This window comes from Lissotriton vulgaris, chromosome 12 (assembly GCF_964263255.1).
Source record: "Lissotriton vulgaris chromosome 12, aLisVul1.2, whole genome shotgun sequence".
Classification (NCBI taxonomy): Eukaryota; Metazoa; Chordata; class Amphibia; order Caudata; family Salamandridae; genus Lissotriton; species Lissotriton vulgaris.
Genome location: NC_141700.1, coordinates 519,749,523 through 519,767,833, shown reverse-complemented (window position 1 = coordinate 519,767,833; position 18,311 = coordinate 519,749,523). Strand labels below are relative to the sequence as shown.

The window sequence follows — 18,311 nt, the reverse complement described above, 5'->3', positions numbered from 1 at the left end:
CTGGAGAAGTGTAGAGCAGCGTCACCCAAGCGATGAATATCCGGGGGAACCCCATTCTGCTCAAGATGGCCAACAGATAACCCCACTCCACCGAATCGAACGCCTTGGTGGCGTCCAGAAACACAGCAGCGACCAGCAGGTCGGGCGAAATGGTAGGTATAAGGGAGAACAGCGTGCAGAGGTTATGGGATGTGGCTCTCCCCGGGACAAATCCAGATTTATCCGGCAGCACCAGGGTATTCATAAGCAGGGACAGCCTAGTCGCGAGCACCTTAGCAAGAATCTTCGCGTCGCAATTTAGCAGCGATAGGGGTCTATAGGCATCGGTATCCACCGGGTTCTTCCCTGGCTTCAGAAGCGAAGTGATCGCCACCTCCCTCATGGAACCCGGCAGTAACCCCACCTCTAGCGACTCTTCAAAGACCTCTTTCAGTACCGGTGCCATGATGTCAATGTAGCACTTATAGAATTCGGCCGGTAGACCGTCCATCCCCGCAGCTTTGCCATTGCTGAGGGACATGATTGCTTCCCTAATCTCATCCAGCTCAAAAGGACATCCCAAGAACGCCCTGTCGCCATCGCTTAGCCAGCAGAGTGCTATGTCATCTAGGAAATTTCCGAACTCCACCTTGCCTACCTGCTGTGTGGAATATAGCCGTTTGTAGTGCTGCAGGAAGGTGTCCTGAATTCCTTTAGAATCCTGGTAGGTCCCGCCTTCGCCATCAGAGATTTCTAAGATATGGGTGGCGAAGCGCTGATGCCTCGTGAGTGCCGCGAGCACCTTTCCTGGCCGATCCCCCTCACAATAGCGCCTAGCCGTCCACTATTTGCCTCGGAATTTCACCTCTCTGGCAGCTTCCTCCTCATAGGACGACAGTTTGGCCCTGAATTTCACCGCTAGGTCAGGGCAAGGATTTCCGGCCATCTCTGCCTCTAGCGCCTTAAGCTCCGATTCAAGTTTAGTCAATGTGCGCACTATTTCCCTTAGTATACCACAGCTCTTAGAAATCGTGACCCCTCTCACAGTCACTTTAAAAGCTTCCCAAATCGTTTCGGCCTTATCGACAGACCCCTTGTTCCTAGGGAAGAAGGCTTCTATCTCCTCACCAAGTTCATGTTTAAAGACAGGGTCAAGCAGGGCCGAGGGGAAGAGCCGCCATGGTGGACGCACTCTAGCATATCCAGGCATCTCCAGAACGGTCAGTACAGGGCAATGGTCCGAGTAGGTACGAGGTAGATGTTTCACCTGAACGACACCCCCAGCTAGGCCCCGCGAGATAAAGCAGTAGTCGATCCTTGCCCATGAGCGCGCGTGTGCAGTGAAATGGGCACCTTCCCTAGCTGCCGGGTGTGAGTGCCTCCAGCTATCTAATAGTCCTGCCTCCGTCAGTATGCCCTGAAGTGTGTCCCTAGCTTTCGTGTTGTATTGTCCACTACCGTCTGATCTATCCGCCCCAGGATGTAACGATAAGTTGAAGTCCCCCCCCCCAGACTATGTGCGTGGCTTCGGTCTCCAATACATGACCCCACAACGTCAAGAAAAAACCGGGTGTGTCAATATTAGGTGCTTAACAATTTACAAGCATTATCACATCAGTGCCCAGCCTTCCCCAAAGGATCACATATCTCCCTTCATTATCCGCCCGCACTCCCAACTTTTGGAACGGCAGACTTTTATTGATCAAAATAACCGTCCCCCTAGAGTAAGTGGAATAGGAAGAAAACTCTCTCACATTTGCCCATCTGCTTGCAAACTTAGGGACACTACGTGGGCTTTGGTGGGTTTCCTGGAGCATCGCTATCTGCACATGATGCCTATCTAAATATGCAATTACATTTCTGCATTTCCGGGGGTCATTAAGGCCTCGAACATTCCAGGACATTATGGAGACATTAGTCAAAGCGTTATCACCCATGTTTATCACCATATCCCTGAAAGAAGCCTATGGCCAACGCTCCAGCCCTCAGTCGGAACGTACCAAGTACCAATCTCTCTGCTGTCCAGAACAGTCGCTTCACCCGACCATCCGTGCTTACACACACCCTAACTCCAATCCCTGCATACATGCCATGAACGTCATCCGCAAGAACACCTCCATTTTCAACAACGCCCATCCCAACAGTCAAACACCCCCCCTCCCTCCACGCACAGCAACCCAACCCCCGTACAACAAGTCCTCCCCCCACCCACTGAAGCAACCCAAACTTGCCAGTACCATGACCCCTCCCCCCGCCCCAAACCCCATACTCAAGAACCGTAGAAAAACCATGTGGGGAATCCCCTCCTGGGGGCATCAGAGGTACGCACCAATACACCCCAACACTCCCCTCCCGCCCGCATATACCATACGGGGAAGACAGAGAAGGAGGGGTGGTGCCTGGCATACATTACCCCTGCAGGCTTATGCCCGTGCATCGAACCAGCGTCTCTCATCGCCGCCCCCCCATTCGGAGAAGTTACCAATTAGTTCAAGCGAACCGTCCATGTATCAGCTGCTGCCCACACCCTCTCCTGCACTGCCACCAGCCTGCTCAATCCAAGAACAATCTCAGCAGCGGGGCAAAGTGTTCGAATCCAGACGCCCCTCCACAGCAAGTCTACAATACGTTGAAGCAGCCATCCATGACTCTACAGGCAGGGCAGGACTGCCACGGCGGGAGCAGGCCACAGAATCCGAATCCAGCATCAGTACAATAACAGGGAGTCAGCAAGCAAATGCTCACAAGGACACAATCAGGACTCAACGTGCTCGGCAGGGTTCCCACCTGCCTCGCCTTCCTCCTCGTTTCGCCTGTCCCTCCTAGCAGTGCGGAGCTTCTTAACATAGTCCTCAGCGTGCTGCGGGTTTGTAAAGAAATGTTGTTTGCCCTGATGGGTCACCCTGAGCCGCGCCGGGTACAGAAGTGCGTAATCCACCTGCATGTCCCTCAGCTTCCTTTTCACATCCAAGAATTTCCTCCGCTGGTCCTGCACCATGGGCGTGAAATCCGGGTATAAGGAGAACTGTACACCATCACAAGCCAGGTTCCGGTTCGTCCGAGCTGCACGTAGCGCCGCGTCACGGTCGCGGTAGTTAAGCAACCGGGCGATGATAGGCCGCGGCTGCGCCCCCGGCTTGGGAACCGGACCCAGAGAGCGGTGTGCCCTTTCGACAATAAATTGACTAGAGAAGGCCTCCTTACCCACTGCAGTGATTAGTATGCGCTCTACATAGTCCTCCATATGTCCAGTGTTGGTGGACTCCGGAACCCCCGTGACGCGAATGTTATTGCGCCTGCTCCTCGCCTCCAACTCCTCATTCTTCGCCGCTATCACTCTCAGGATATTGTCCATTCTGGTTAGGCGCGCTTCGTGGGTCGTGGACGTGTCCTCTGAAGTAGAGATGCGTCGCTCCGCTTCCGTCAAGCGCTCCTCGTGGACCTCCAGTTTCTGCGCGACACCATCCATCCTGGAGGACAAGCGATCAACCTTATCCACTATCGTGGCGAAGCCCTGCCGCATCTCCTCCATCAGCACTCGCAACTCTGGAGCCATGGGTGTAGAGGGGGGCTCAGTGCCCGATGGTCCTGGGGCACCGCCGGCTCCCGTTGTGCTACGCAATGTTTTTTATGCGGCCGCAGGTTCAAAAGAGAGCTTGGGCTGTTTATTATCGTTCTTGCCCATCGTGCTCCACCTGTGAGCACCCGATGAGTCCGGCGAGTGGCAAGTGGTTCTGCGCTCTCTGCTCCCAAACAAGTCTGCTCGCCTCGGCAGCCCCCCACGCAGCGGTCACGCCCGAGGCGGCGTCGTCAACGCGAGCAAGCAGGCCAGCAGCGTCCAAGTGACCCTCTCGCCCCTCCGCGCTCCGGCTCCAGTGACTGGGGCCAGCCGGCAACGTCCGCGGTGGAAGGCGGGCAGCGGAGCGCTGGAGTAGAGCTAGGCAGGTCTGGGCCCAAGGAGCATCAGGGGGGTGGCGGGCGGCGGGGTGAGGGGAGGCCCAACGCGCCACCAGCGGGCAGCGATACCTGCAGCACGGACACTGCCGATGTCCTCCGGCGGCCTCTTGTCGCTCCTCAGCCCTCTGCACCCAGATGCAGCAGGTTCACGGAAGGATTATGGGGCAGCGGCGGCGATGCGAGGATCAAGGCCGGGGAGAAGTCCAACCCCTCGCTAGGCCCAGGCGGATGCTACCGGACTCGTCCGCTCCTCCAGCAGATCACCGGATCATTGTACAGTACCCCCACACGCTGCAGCGGCCTTAGAGGGGGAGAGACTCACCTCCGTCGCCACCCGTTGAGCCTCCAGCAGGCCACTCGCCCAGCGGGCCGATCTCCGCAACTCCGAGGCCTAGCCACCTCGTGACGAGCCTCTGCCTCGTGTGGCCCGGCATCCAGGTCGCCTCAGCAGCCCTCCGCAGCAGCGCTCCCCGGGCAAAGCTCTCAGACATGTAAGTCAGGCATCAGACTCCGGATCGTCCCCAAAATCGGACAGGTGCTGCAGAGCAGGGAGGTCCACTAACACTGTGAGTTTCAGGCGTCCACCCGCAGGCTAAGAGGATAAATTAAGGATGTTTCTGGCCAGGCAGCCAGAGCCTCACTGAAGTGCGGCCATTGGCTCGTGCGCCCTCTAGCGCCCCCCTAAGAGTAGAAGAAGTTGCACAGCAGTTGGGAAACAGCCTTCACAAAGCATTGGGAAAATGAGAGGCAATTACTTGAAAGCAAACTGAAAGCAATGCATCAAGTAGTAACTTAAAGCAATGCATCCAGCAAAACAGTGCATGCAGTCAACCATACAAAAGTAAACTAAAGCAAGTGTTAACCTGTGAACCTTTACTTTGAAAGCAGGGTGCTAGTCAACAGGCCAGTCACATACATTTAAACGGAAGAAGAGTACACCTCAGCCTGCAGGCACCAACATAAAAGCACCAAGCAAGTCAAACAGTTTAATGAAAGAAAAATTAAAGCAATACTTCCAGCAAACTAGACAGTGACTCAAAAAGTAAACTGAAGCAATTGCACACTGAAAGGAATGCGCAGTCATTAGTCAGACATTCACATAAAAGCAACTTACCAAGACACCCAATCAATTACATGGGAAAAAACTTGAGCCAATGCACCCAGAAAACCAGACCAGCACACCAAAGCATCCCACCCCTGATCGGATGGCAGCTGTGCTCTTAGGGTTACCTCTCAGTTTTTTGGCAGGGTTGAGCACCCCCCAGTTTTATGCCCTGTGCGCCTGAAGGGGAGACAGGCAAAAGGGGTCATAATGGGACATCTGGCACAGCCACTTTGTAATCGAGGTCACCCACCCAGCTCAAGACTGAGTTACAGGCTGGTCTTAAATCTTTAAACAATCACAATGGTCTCCAGCTAGTTGGTTCTTGAGCCAAAAGATTCCTCAGCTCACTTGGCGTCTTTACATCACGCCTGAGATGACATGACAATGTCCCTTAATCCGTAGCAACTGTGGGGACTGGTCTGGGACTGACTTGGTACATCAGAACTGCCCCATACCTTACTGCATTAAAAACATTCAACAGTTTCTGGAGTGAGCCACTTGTACAAGTGGACATAAGTACACCAAAACTCTGGAACTGTCACAAGTAAGCAATCTGAAGTCTTGGCAGCTGTAAATAAACACTTTGACTGTCAGATCACCAATTAGCAATTAAAAGGCTTAAAAGCTCACAAAAAGCAACTTAATTACTCCAAATGTGAATGTCACTTCAGACCAGCTTTCGCCTTTCCCTTTATTTTAACTCTACACACTCCAGCAGGCTGCAATCACCAGGGAGGAACACATCCAGCTCACAATTTGACTTTCCAACAATAAAGCCAGCAATTTACAGAGTATTGGGTTGTGACAATCAAGGGTTCACCGATTTGGACAAATGCCAAACACCTTCACAAGCTTTCATACAATGAAATCTCCTAGCTTTCCCAGACTGCAGCCTTCAATATTTATGCTGTTCGCACGCCATATGCAGAGCTCTTTTATCATGCGCAGAAGATGGTGCAGTCCTGTCACATACACACAGTCCAGGCACTGAAGAAACATTGTTCGAGCTTCGAGAGATTACTATTGAATTCCAGTGATGTCTACATTCCTTCCAAATTGTTATGACAAATGTGAAATAAAGATGCTGCCAGCTCAAACACATTTTGTTAGTAAGCCTTTAAATTATCTTAATCAACAGAGAGCGAATCTAAGACTCGAACAACACTTAGTGCTTTTTCTTGAGTCTCCGTTTCACATTGTCGTGTGCTACATGTATACATATTTATGTACAGACTATAGCTCCATACAGTGAAAATATGTATACATGTAGCACACTTGGCTAACTGGAGGTCCGTGAAAAAAGTCAAAAAAGCACTAAGTGCTGTTCGAGTCTCATCGCCGGCTCGAATAGATCCTGTGATTCGGGGCAAATTGCTTCGCCTTGTGGTGCTTACAAACCTCTGAGCTAGTGTAATGTAGCCAGGGTGGGTGCACAGGTAATACCCACCAAAACCTTTGGGTCGAGTTTGCAAAACAGAGGGTGTCAGCAGGTCGATGCACCCATTGATTAATGGTCGCCAGTTGGGTTCTTCTTAGTTTGTGTAGCGCTATGCGAGGGGCTTCCTCATTCCATAGCAAAGCTCTCACCTCGCTCACTATGGTTTTAACGTAAGTGGCGGTGACTGGGAAAGGTGTATTTTGCAACACATAGAGAAAACGCAGTAACACCATCATCTTGAACAAAGCAGCACATCCGAGCAGGGAAAGTGGAAGAGGCCTCCAATGATCGACATCTCCTTTAAGTCGCTGTAATGGGTTTTCCAGATTGTTGGCGATAAATAAATCGGGGTCAGTAGTGACATAGGTACCCACATTGCGAAAGCTGTCAAATTCTACACGTGCCTTGCAGCCCGGAGGCAGAGCTGGGACCCCACCATGGAGAACATACATTGTTGATTTAGACCTATTGATAAGATATCCTGAACATTTACCAAAGGCAGTAAATATATCCAATATTCTATAGATGGAGGGTTGTGGAGCCATGACGTACAGCAAAATATCATCCGCAGAGAGAGACAATCTGTCTTCCCATTCCTCTGCCCAGCGCAACACTCATATTAGAGGGTCCCCTGCTAATCGATCAAAGATCAGGGCGAATAGTAGCAGTGAGAGAGGGCTGCCTTGTTTGGGCCCTCGCCGTAGCGGGAACTCCGAGGAGGTTTTATCGTTCACCGCCACGCGTGCTAGGGGATCAGTATACAGCAGCCGTTCCCATGATATGAACATTGGGCCACAGCCCATCTGTTCCAATACCATAAACAGGTATGTCCACTCTGCGGTGTCGGAAGCCATTCAGGTATCTAGCGATAAAATCACAGCATCTTCTTGGATCTTACCTACCTGTCCAAGCACTCCATGGAGTTACCGTAGGTTTAGGGCCGTATTTCTGCCTGGCATGAAGCCGGAAAGGTTGGGTGTATTGATTTGGTGATTATTTGTATCAATCGGAGAGCCAATGTTTTAGAGAGGATTTTGACTTCAGCATTTACAAGGGAGATCGGTCTGTAGGAAGAACACTTTTCCGCCGGCCTGCCCTCCTTATGTATAACCACTAGGAAAGTGACTTGTTGATCCCTGGGGACCACCTCTTTCACATGAATCTCCATATACATCTTGTACAGGTATGGTTTTATTCTGGGTGCTGTAAGTTTGTAAAGTTCTACCAGGAATCTGTTGGACCCAAATCCCTTGCCTGATTTTATACTACGATTTGACTGGACAATTTCTTCCTCATTTGAGTCACTCCCCATAAATGCTTTCTCCTCGGTGGAGAGAGTTGTGGGTAGCAAATCACTGCGAAAATCACTACGAAACTCGCTGTAGTTATCCAGGCAGGGGAGTAGAGGCGTCTATAATAGTCTGCAAAGGCATTTGTGATATCTTGGGGATCAGTGAGTGGTTCCTCGCCCTCCAAGCAATTACCGGAAACCCACTGACTCGCTCTCTCTCTTTTACCCAACCATGCAAAGTGCTTCCCTGTCTTGTCACCAAGTTCGTCTATGCGATGTTGTGTTGCTCGGGGATTCGTTTTAGCCGCATTACCCCACTAATTTTAAATCAATGCACATGGCATACCTGTTAAGAATACATTCATACAACAGACTCAATTATCTGCCCATTCAGTGTTATTTACCTTACATCACAGAAGTAAGGATTTTATTTTGCATATAAGTTATTACCAACAATTTGTGGCTAAATCCTCTTGGACTGATGAGGCAGCTGCAGCAGAATTACCAGGGCCTTAGGAAAGAATTAAAGGAGGTTCTTTCCCTAGTAGTTAATAGACCCACCACATCAACTGCACAATACATTTAACCCTACAGAGTGGCGCACAACAAAAACAGCGGTGTTAGGAAACAAGATGGTATCCAGAACGACATCCCACCAGAGTACAGACGGATTCAGTCAAAGAAGAAGAAAAACTGAGGCAATTAGAAAACATCAGAAAATCAAGCACAGAAGAATAGAATCCGAGAAAAACAGCAGGATTGTGATTTTATTGTGGAAAGGCTGGACATTTTGTAAAAGATTACCTACAATTGGCAGGAAACTCCTGGACTCGACTGTAAATGGAGAACCCCAAACGTGTCCCATTTCTACCCAGAGCTTCGTTCTAAAGTGTGAAAAATATGGAAAAGAGCATTTTCAACCCCCAGTAAAACTCCTTACAGCCCAGGGGTCCTTAACCATCCTGACCTTGATTGAATTGTGGTGCCTCAGGCTGTTTTACGGGCCAAAGATTTCATAACTATCATTGTCTGCCAGAGCAACCAAAAAAAAAACACAGAAGCTACTGTGGGAATCAAGAGTAAATCACCTTTTTAGCGGATCTGGCTTTAGAGAATGAACATGTCGACACTATACGATTTTACCTCATTAATACCCCTGCGTTTGCTGTAGTTTTGGAAAGCACAAAGCATCACTTTTTTATCTAACACTTGTGCTCAAAGCTGCTGTCCTGAAGAAAGATTGAACTATGCTCTGCCTTCCTTCCATTTATCTATGCTGGCTTGTACGTTGTACAGAGACAGCTCATGCTCTCGCTATTGCCCATATCAAGCAGATCGCCCACATATTTTGTGGAAGGAAAGCATCTCGCAAACATCTGGATATCAAGGCTGCTCGCAAGAGCACTCCTACCACTGGCGGAATAAAGAATCCTCACCATTTAACCTCTTTGCATTTTCCAGCTCGCAGGCACGCACAGGGAGCTAACACATGCTTTTTAAAACAATTCAAGAACAAAACACACGGCACCATTAAAACAGTTCCGAATTTACATCACAGCTGGATCGAGTGACTTGTGGGAAATCGGCACTGTGTGAAAAAGACGAAGAAAGAAAAAACACAATAGGCACTGTTTTTCCAGGACTTCTCGTTCCTTCTCTTAAAAGAGTAATTCGCCCAGAAATTAAAGAACCTAGGGGACAGTCTCCGAGCGCCTTATCCTTCCTTCACTTGCATTTCAACCTACTGTAAGTAAATGTGTGGTAATACCACGCAGGAGTAAATACAATTCTGAGTTCGAGGTATACTTTTGTGAATATCGTGCACTCACACATACCACTACTGGACCAGGACATCAAGTTAACATCTTGTGCTTGCTCCGTGTGAAATGTGGCTGTTCCCATTATTAACGCCACAAGAAATCTCATTTATAATGAGAGACAGATAATTATCAAACACATAAGAAAGACAATTGCGGGGGGTGGGAGGGGGGACCGGGGAATTAGAATAAAGAAGGGAAAACTTACCTGACCGTCGATCAGCGCCGCCTGCATCTTCTAAGTTCTGGGACCTTGGCGCCTTCACTGGAGCGGAAACCCCGCCTTCCGTCCGTCCTCAGCCAATCCTGGCGCTGGAGCAGCGCCAGGATTGGCTAGGAAGGCACATTTGCTGCTCGCCCTGTCGCCCTTTGGAAACCCGGGCTGTGGCAGCAAACAAGCACCCCTGGGTCCCGCTGGGGAACTTACAGTGCGCATGCTTGAGAAAGTTAACAACTTTCCCAAGAATGCGCTCTGTAAGTTCCCCAGCGGGACGGTCTGCTGCAGCCTGAGTGTGGACTGTCACTCAAGCTGCAGCAGGCCACCCCCACCTGTGATGCTGGCGGCTGATCTGTTGCAATGCAATGACGTATTTTATTTAGAAGAGTGGCCTGCGGCCGCGATGCGGGTCCATGGAGGCGGGTGGCGCTACGCCCCTACGCCCCAATGGACGCACCGCTGCTGACTACAGGGATGATTGGCTGTGGATTCCCTCCTCGGCCGTCACCTACCGGCAGACTTAACCTTCATCTCTCATACCTCCACCCCCTCCTCCTCTCCCTTCTCACTCTCAATCTCCCCCTTTCCGCTCTATTTTGTCTCTCCCTCTCGCTCTTTATGGTGTCGCATATATTTAATGTAACGTGTAATTGTTATCATTGTTGTAACATTGTTGATCCTTATGTAAAGGGCTCTGATACCTATGGGTCTATCCAGCGCTATATAAAACTCTTTAAATAAATAAATAAGAATAAAACACTAAGTATAAGTCATGATAGCATTTCTTCACACTAGCACCTAAGCAATTGCTAAACGCAATCAGTAAAACATATATAGAACTTATATGTATATAAATGTATAGGACCTGAAAACAGAAGAATATAGTTAGGCAAGAACAGTAGGAATATAAGAATTAGTGGAACACCTCACCAAGTATCAACACATCTACACATCCCGCTTCCACTTCGCCAGGGGGGAGTCCGTTTCTCCAGCCGAATCAGGATTATCTGCTCCACCGTCACAGCTACACGTCTGTACTGTGATGAACTTCCGGTGATCGAGACTCAGACACCCCCTTTAGTACCAGTGGAGACGTAAGACGAAGCGCCTGTGAACCGCGCCTCCTTTTCCCATCAGATTCTGTGCCACTCCGTACCAAGGCCACAGCTTCAGCTGGCCAAGCGTCTGTTATGACTCCGGGGCTGAGTGAGCACATTCCTCCGATAAGAACCGGTTTCTACCAGCATACGAAATGCAGAAAACAAGTGAAAAGCATAACATGGCTTCTCATCTAGAAAGGTTCAGAAGATGGCGACAGCTTAGAAAATGGAGTCGCTTAAGCAAGGCCACTACTGCCGTAAATGAGCAAAATTAGTATGCAAGTCGGCATAAGAGTATGCCAAAGCCAATAGGCAAGCACTGCCATGAAGCAAGATAAAGTCGAGAACAGAAAAGGCATAATCGAGCCCTACTTTGTAGCTTATTCATACTATGCAGGCCTACACATCACTATAATAAGTAGGAATATACTGAGATGGTGATGGGCAACGGTCATAATCGGGCCATTCAACCATATGAATGGCACATTCACTACAACCTCTAAAAAAAATTTCAATATCATGAAACTTCTAAATCTGATTGGACAGGCAAGGGGAGGTGATCATCACACCATGCTAACATGTTACTATTTTCAGTTAGCCCTTCGTTAATAAACCCATCCCCTTCATTCTTTATTCAAACTTTATTTCTCACCCACATTCACAATATTTTGCAACATTTATAATAGCATTCACAGTTTCTTCCATCCTGGTGAACACTTCACCACTTGGTTCCAGTGGTCTTGGCTGGTATTCACGTTTGTAGTCCTCATTCTGGATTCACTCTCAATGGGCATGCGTGGATGAACCTTTCAATCATGTGATTCTGCTTACTTCTGTCAAGCTTGGGAGGCCCAAAGACGTACTAATAATAAAGTCAGAAAAACGAATGTTATTTTAAAAAATGAAGGGTTTCACTGTATACCAACTATTTCTATTCTAACCCCATTTACTAATTAATGCTTTCCCTGTATTAGCATTAGTAAAATAACTTGCTTTAGTTTTCAGCTAAGCAGCTGCCAAGCATATGAGTTTCAAAGCAGCCATCTTGTCAGCAAGTGCAAGAAATTCCCTACAAGGAAAAGTACGTCATACAACGTAGATGCCATAGACACATGCGTACCAAAGATTTTCAGTTAGCGGGCATTTTAGAATCACACTCAAGTTACTGGTTAGTAAAACACATAGGCAAGCTTCTTCTTCTTAAGTGTAGTTTTGTTGTGCATATTATTTTTCACAATAAGAGGTTAATATGGGGTTAAAGGTTACCTGAGAGGATTACGTCGGAGCAAGTCTCTATTGTATGAGTCCTTGCTCCATCACTAGGAATGGGGGAATGCAATAGATGTGGGTTACAATCAGCCAATACCATGCCAATGTTTTATTCTTGTCCTAAACTGGTCAACTTATTTCAGGCTATTAATGAGTTTTTCAAAAAGACCCTAACTGTACTGGTGTCTATTACTCCTGCCCTGATGATCCCTGGTGTATTAGATAGTATTGAGACAAGCGAGGTGGTAAGGGCAGAGACAGGTTTCTTATTTGTAGGAATGGCTATTGCTCAACTTTGTATCACGTCGCAATGGTTATGTGTGGACCCTCCCACATTTGTTAGCTGAAGGGCAAGGATGTTCGCCACCTATAACATAAAAACCCCTCTGTATAATCTGAAAGGGCGAAGGAAAAAAGTCATGGGGCAAAGGATCTGGGCCTTGATTACATGGTTGAGGATAATGAGGGATAAAGTGAGAGTCCCTTTTGAGTAGTCTATCCATTGGCTGAACCAGCGATCTTCAATGTTATGTTTTAGGATCTCTGGGAATACATCAATCGATAAGGGATACTTGTGAATGTATGGAGTCCCTTTTGAGTAGTCTATCCATTGGCTGAACCAGCGATCTTCAATTTTATGTTTTAGGATCTCTGGGAATACATCAATCGATAAGGGATACTTGTGAATGTATGGATTTTTACACTTTTTTATCATAAGTATAACTTATTCTGAATCTGTATTGTCTGTTTGTAGATACCGTTTTTTTCAGTGTGGTAGTCCAAGGATGTCGAGCCATGTCTGCACTATGCACTTCATGCCTTTTCTCCTCTATCTTGTTTTTTCATAACCTGGGGAAAATGGGTTCCAGCAGAATAATGTTATTGTATGTAATCATAATGAGGCACTTGCACTTTATCAGAAATAGGAATCTATATAAATCTGCTGCAAAAGAAAGGCTATCAGCTGAGTATCTCTCCACATCTGCTCGGATTTTTATGGGTATTAATGAACATTTATTATTTTTTATTATCTGGTATAATGAAATATGCGCTCAGGAATGATCATGAATTTGCAGTAAGGATTGCTGTCGACATGTATAATCAGTTTAGTCTGCAAATAAAATTTAAAAAATACTGTTGTCCGAGAGGACAAAACAATACAAAGATATGAATTTGTGCTTAATGAAATTGATTTCTTAAGCCAGTTTCCCAAATTTCACCAAGTGTCATAGGATGGTGAAGTGTGTCTTAGAGTGTGAACTATATTTAACATGTATCTTTGATTTTTGACCATCTTAATAAATGGTAGACTCCTGTCTCCAGCCTGTGCCCTCAAACTGCTAATCCTGCATTATATTTTGCTTCAGGTGTCTGATGTAGAGAACATTCTGGGAATTGTACAAATTGAAAACATCCAAATCTTTGCTGAAGCTTATGATGTGGCTCTGGACATCAGCTTCCCTAAAGGTAAGTTCTGCTATCATTGACAAGTATCTAAATGCACAGGGAGAAGACTGTCATCACGCAAGAAAAATACAGCACCCATCACTGTCAAAGTCCTGGTTTTCATATTTATTATTGTTCAAGATTCACATATAGGCATTTAAAAGGCTGTGGGTAGTTTTGAGGCTGCCAGAATGGTCTCTGAGGATATTAATAATGCTGCAATGCAGACAAAGAATAACATCAGGCATTTACTCCTGAGTGAGCAAATGCCAATATTCCAGAAGTGTGTTGCACATTACCACAATAACATTCTTGCCTATGATCCCCAATTACATTCTTATCCCTACTCTTTTCTATGGGTAAACTAAAGCTGAATTGTCTTTCTCAATTGTAGTGGAAAATCTTGGCAAAATCCCACAAATGCCTGTTTGAGATCTCGCCAAAGCAGGGAAACCTGATGGGGAAATCACCGCAGCCCCCATATAGGTCAGAAAGTTATATATTTAAGAAAAATTGCTTTGTGCTCTGAGTTCCTACTAGGTTCTAGGGATTGGATTTCCATCATTAGTTTGAAACTCTTCTACTCGCAAACCTGTTGTCAAAAAGAGATCACCGCACATCTGGGGAAAGATCTCGAACTAACATTAGTTAAAGAGATTCCAATTGTAATAGGGAATAGTTACCCTACATTCTTGCTTTGCCCCATTGTCATCTTGTGAATTTTTTGCCACCTAGTAATGCTGCCAAAACCCTCTCTATCGCTACAGAACTGTGTACCAATATTGCATAAGCATGCATGCATATGCATACACAGCACAGCTCAGTCCCTGTAGATGCACAACATTGTCAATTCCCTTTGTTCGCCAAGCTGTGTGAATTTAACTCTGCTTCTATCTCACTCAGCAACTTTCCTTATACAGATCGTACTGCAACCAAGGACATTTTTGCATTATTTTTGCTACTTTTTCCCCATACATGTCTTCCTTCAAATCAAGTGCATTATGCTAGCAATATTCTGGCATTAAACTATTTGCATTTTGCCATTGACCATGTGTAGCAGCTGACCTGCACTACCTCTACGTCTTGTGCTTGGGGAGCAGTCAACTAAAGCATGCCTATGCTCTGTGTACTATCATGCCTGTGAAACAACCTGGCTTACATTCAGCATCAACATGTACCTCACCCTAAAGAAACATTGTATATCTGAATGAGAGAGATACTGTTAACCCCCCCATAATAGAAAAGTTGTTCTAGCTGTTAAAGGAAAGGGAGTGATGTGCCCAGAGTTTAATGTTCTTTCAGGACCCATTTACATGCACCACTAAAGACATAGTCAAGTTCAGCCCAGCTGCTCATCTGGGAGCATAGGACCCACACTGTTGTTGCATTTATGGATCAAGGCATTCCGTTTTTGGATCAAAAACAGTGACCCAATTGCATTGAAAAGCCAAGCCACTATCCTCCCTGGTCACAGTCATGGAAACAAGACACGGTTCAGTATGGTGACGCAAGAGACTTGTTTTCAGGACTTTAGAGCAGCTCTTTATCTGTCGTAGTCTATCTCGCAGTCCAAGTCTGTCAAAGTAGGCCATCACCTGACTCCTCCTGCACTCTTCTGGTTAAGCCCAGCTTTCAAGCTAAATAGGTCGCAGTTGAGAAAGAGAATGCTACCCAGTCAGCAAGCAGAGAGCTTCTTTGCAGAACTCTCCACCTCTTCATCTTCCAATGATAAATAGTTAAATAGAAAGGCACAGTGAGAGAAAAAATGATCTTATTCAATGTGTTAGACTTTAAGGGGCAGTAAGTCAAATAGAAGCAGTCGAACATCTCAAAGAAACAAATGACCTGTTCAAGGTTTAAGAGAATTTTGCTACCTCTTAATTTGATGTCAAGGGCACCATGATATCAAAACACTTCACATGAAAAAATTTAATGTCAAAGAACATTTCCTAGCCATTACTGCCTCAGGCAATGTGTCTCCTCCACGTAGGAAGACCCCTTCTGTCATTCTGTGTCCAAGTACTGAAACTGAATTAGTTATCTCTCTGGATTAAATTTCCCAATACCAGGGTCCCTAAAGTACCCTCAGATGCTCAGAGTAAAACACACAGGAGTTTTGTTCCTGTGTATAAAAGATAGTCATCCACATGGAAGACTCCATTAAGTTTCCTTTTTTGAAAGAAAATATACACTCCTTATAGGAATACCATATCTACTTCTCCTACAGGTTTGTCGTCAATAACATTTCCAGTGGAAGGTGAGAACACTTTTCTTGATGTCCTGATTAGAAGTATATGTCTAAACTAGACATTCGAATGGAGGACCCTCAGACTCTGACAAGTGTTATATTTGGGGCTATTCAATCTATATACCACTATAAAGACATCTGCTACTACTCGTTCTGGCCTTGCTTGAATTTTCTGTGTAAAGATTCCAGATCCAGCGGAAACACCTACAAAAAAACAGACATCTAACACAGTATATTGCTTCCAAGTGCTTGCTTCCCACCCAACCTTTGTAATTGTTTTGGCTGTAAGAAGGGGCATGCATTGGCATCCTTAATGTCCATGTGACAGGACAGGGAGTGCAAACATCTAGATGTTTATAGGAAGTGTTGTAGATCAGTTGTGAAATCCATAAATGCTGCCGTCTCCCTACTGTATCAGTTTGATAGATTTCAAGCTTCTCTGAAGATCCCTATTAAGATGAGACAAAAGACAATATACCCGAAGAAGATCTTTTGGTCTGTCTCTAACCTGACCATAAGTACATCAGCTGATGTGGCACATTTAGAGGTTCATGAGTATTGCCATGGCACTTAGAAGATCTGGTTGAATATCAGCAGTCCTGAAACTGTATTCTCAGTTTTCTAGGAAATAATTTATGCTAGAATAATGCTGGGTTTTCCATGAATAGAGGTGCCCAATGTGTGTATACCCTGCTGCCGGTCATCCTCCCTGAGGTGTCCAAACGTATCCCAGTCTGCAGGTGTTCCTCTACCACCACACAACCTGCTATCTTTCTCGCTGTCTGAATTGAAAGTCTTAGTCTAATCACAATCGTCTGGGTGTTAGTTCCGCAGAAGCTGAGAAGCTCTTGTCTCATGCTGATTGGGCCCACCCCACACCCTTAGCAGCACAGAAATATGTCAACGTTTATGTCTCCCTATGTCCAACCTCAGCCACCACAATTTCAGCACAACATTTAATGGGCATCTGCAGTTCAAAGCCAACTTCAGTGTCCGTGTATTCCTCATTCTCGTCCTCAGTGGTGGCTCCTCTGCTAAGGCGGAGGTTTGTCGCCCCATTGCTTTATGCAGTGTAAATAATAAGTTGAGGTTATTATCTTTTTATTTTTTTCAAGTTGCAGCGTCTTTGTGGGGTGGGCTGCTCTCAGAGCAGGGTATGGAGTGGTTTGCACTCCCTATGTGAGCATGAAAAATTGCCAACACTCTTGTGATGGCCAAAAAATCATGCACACATAGCATGTTCTCAATGCAGACTGCAGAACAGCCTGCATGGAGACCCTCTCCTGATGGCTAAACAGTCATGCACACATAGCATGTTCTCAATGCAGGCTACAGAACAGCCTGTATTGAGAACATGCTCACCCCTTCAGCCCCTGGCTGAGCGCTGTGTCACAGCACTCAGACCAATCACAATGTAGCATTGTAGCCTTGTGATTGACTACGGGGAGCGTGGGAGCCCCGGTGCTTTCTGTTTGCCCCAAGAAGCCAGGATGAGGACGCAGGAGAGGCGGCGCCGGGCGGGAGGTAAGTGATTTCTTTTTTTTTTAACCCGATCCTCCGCCCCTTCCCCCCACACCACCCCACCCCACTGCTGCTTTCAGTGAACAGCAGCCACTGCTCCTCCTTGTTGGGATAAAAAAAATCAGACTTAGAAGGAAAACATTTCACTGATCCCTCTATGCATCCATGTATCTATTGTGGTGCCGGGTACAGTATGTAAAATAGCTCCTATTTCCAAAAGGACTCGACTGTTGTTATTAGTTGATGTTTTGGTTACATCACTGTTTCAATTGTCATTCAAGCACCCTATATCCTTGATGCAATGTATGTGAAGAACAAAGTCTATGCTTAGGTGTGGGAGTTTGGAACAAATATGAGATTGGTACCTCTATCGCAAAGCCCTTACATTTTTGCTTCCAATGAAGGTTTGCAAACTCTCTCTCAGCTTAATTTCTCTCAATGCTGGGATGTCCCTTTAGATGACACTACTTTCCTGATTTAGAAATGGGGTTAACTTAACTATATTTGTGAATATGTGTGTTTTTTACGATTGCTGATTTGCTTTCTCAAAAGAATCAGTTTCCCCAAAATGTACATTAATATTTAAAATTCAAAAAATTCAAAAAAAGATAGCACCTTTAACGCATGCTGCTTTTCTACATTCATTAACAAATCCCTTCTAATCTTGGTGCAGGAACCGATGGAGGCTTGGACTTTGGGATTGTGAAGGTCATGGATGAATCTAAGTTGAGTGTGTCTCTGAAGAACAAAGGGAAATATGAAATTGCTTTCAGGTAGTTGTTTCACTTATCTTGTTTTGATTTTTACGTTGTGAAACTATTTAGCTTGTTTCACTGTCCATCATCCTTTTTTCCCGTGCATGTTTCCCTGTTCATATGTCATAAGCGCTTCTAGTGCACTCTCACTATATTTAGTTATCAAAC

At 46.2% G+C, this 18,311-nt stretch overlaps 1 protein-coding gene across 1 annotated transcript in view; it reads left to right on the top strand.

Annotated features, from left to right (window-relative positions):
- The window catches only part of HYDIN (HYDIN axonemal central pair apparatus protein), a 2,950,008-nt gene that overhangs the window by 1,905,407 nt on the left and 1,026,290 nt on the right, over positions 1-18,311 (top strand). The window contains exons 54-55 of the mRNA XM_086945295.1: positions 13,541-13,640; positions 18,062-18,161. Of these exons, the coding sequence (XP_086801421.1) occupies positions 13,541-13,640; positions 18,062-18,161 (200 nt within the window). The remainder of the gene's footprint in view (positions 1-13,540; positions 13,641-18,061; positions 18,162-18,311) is intronic.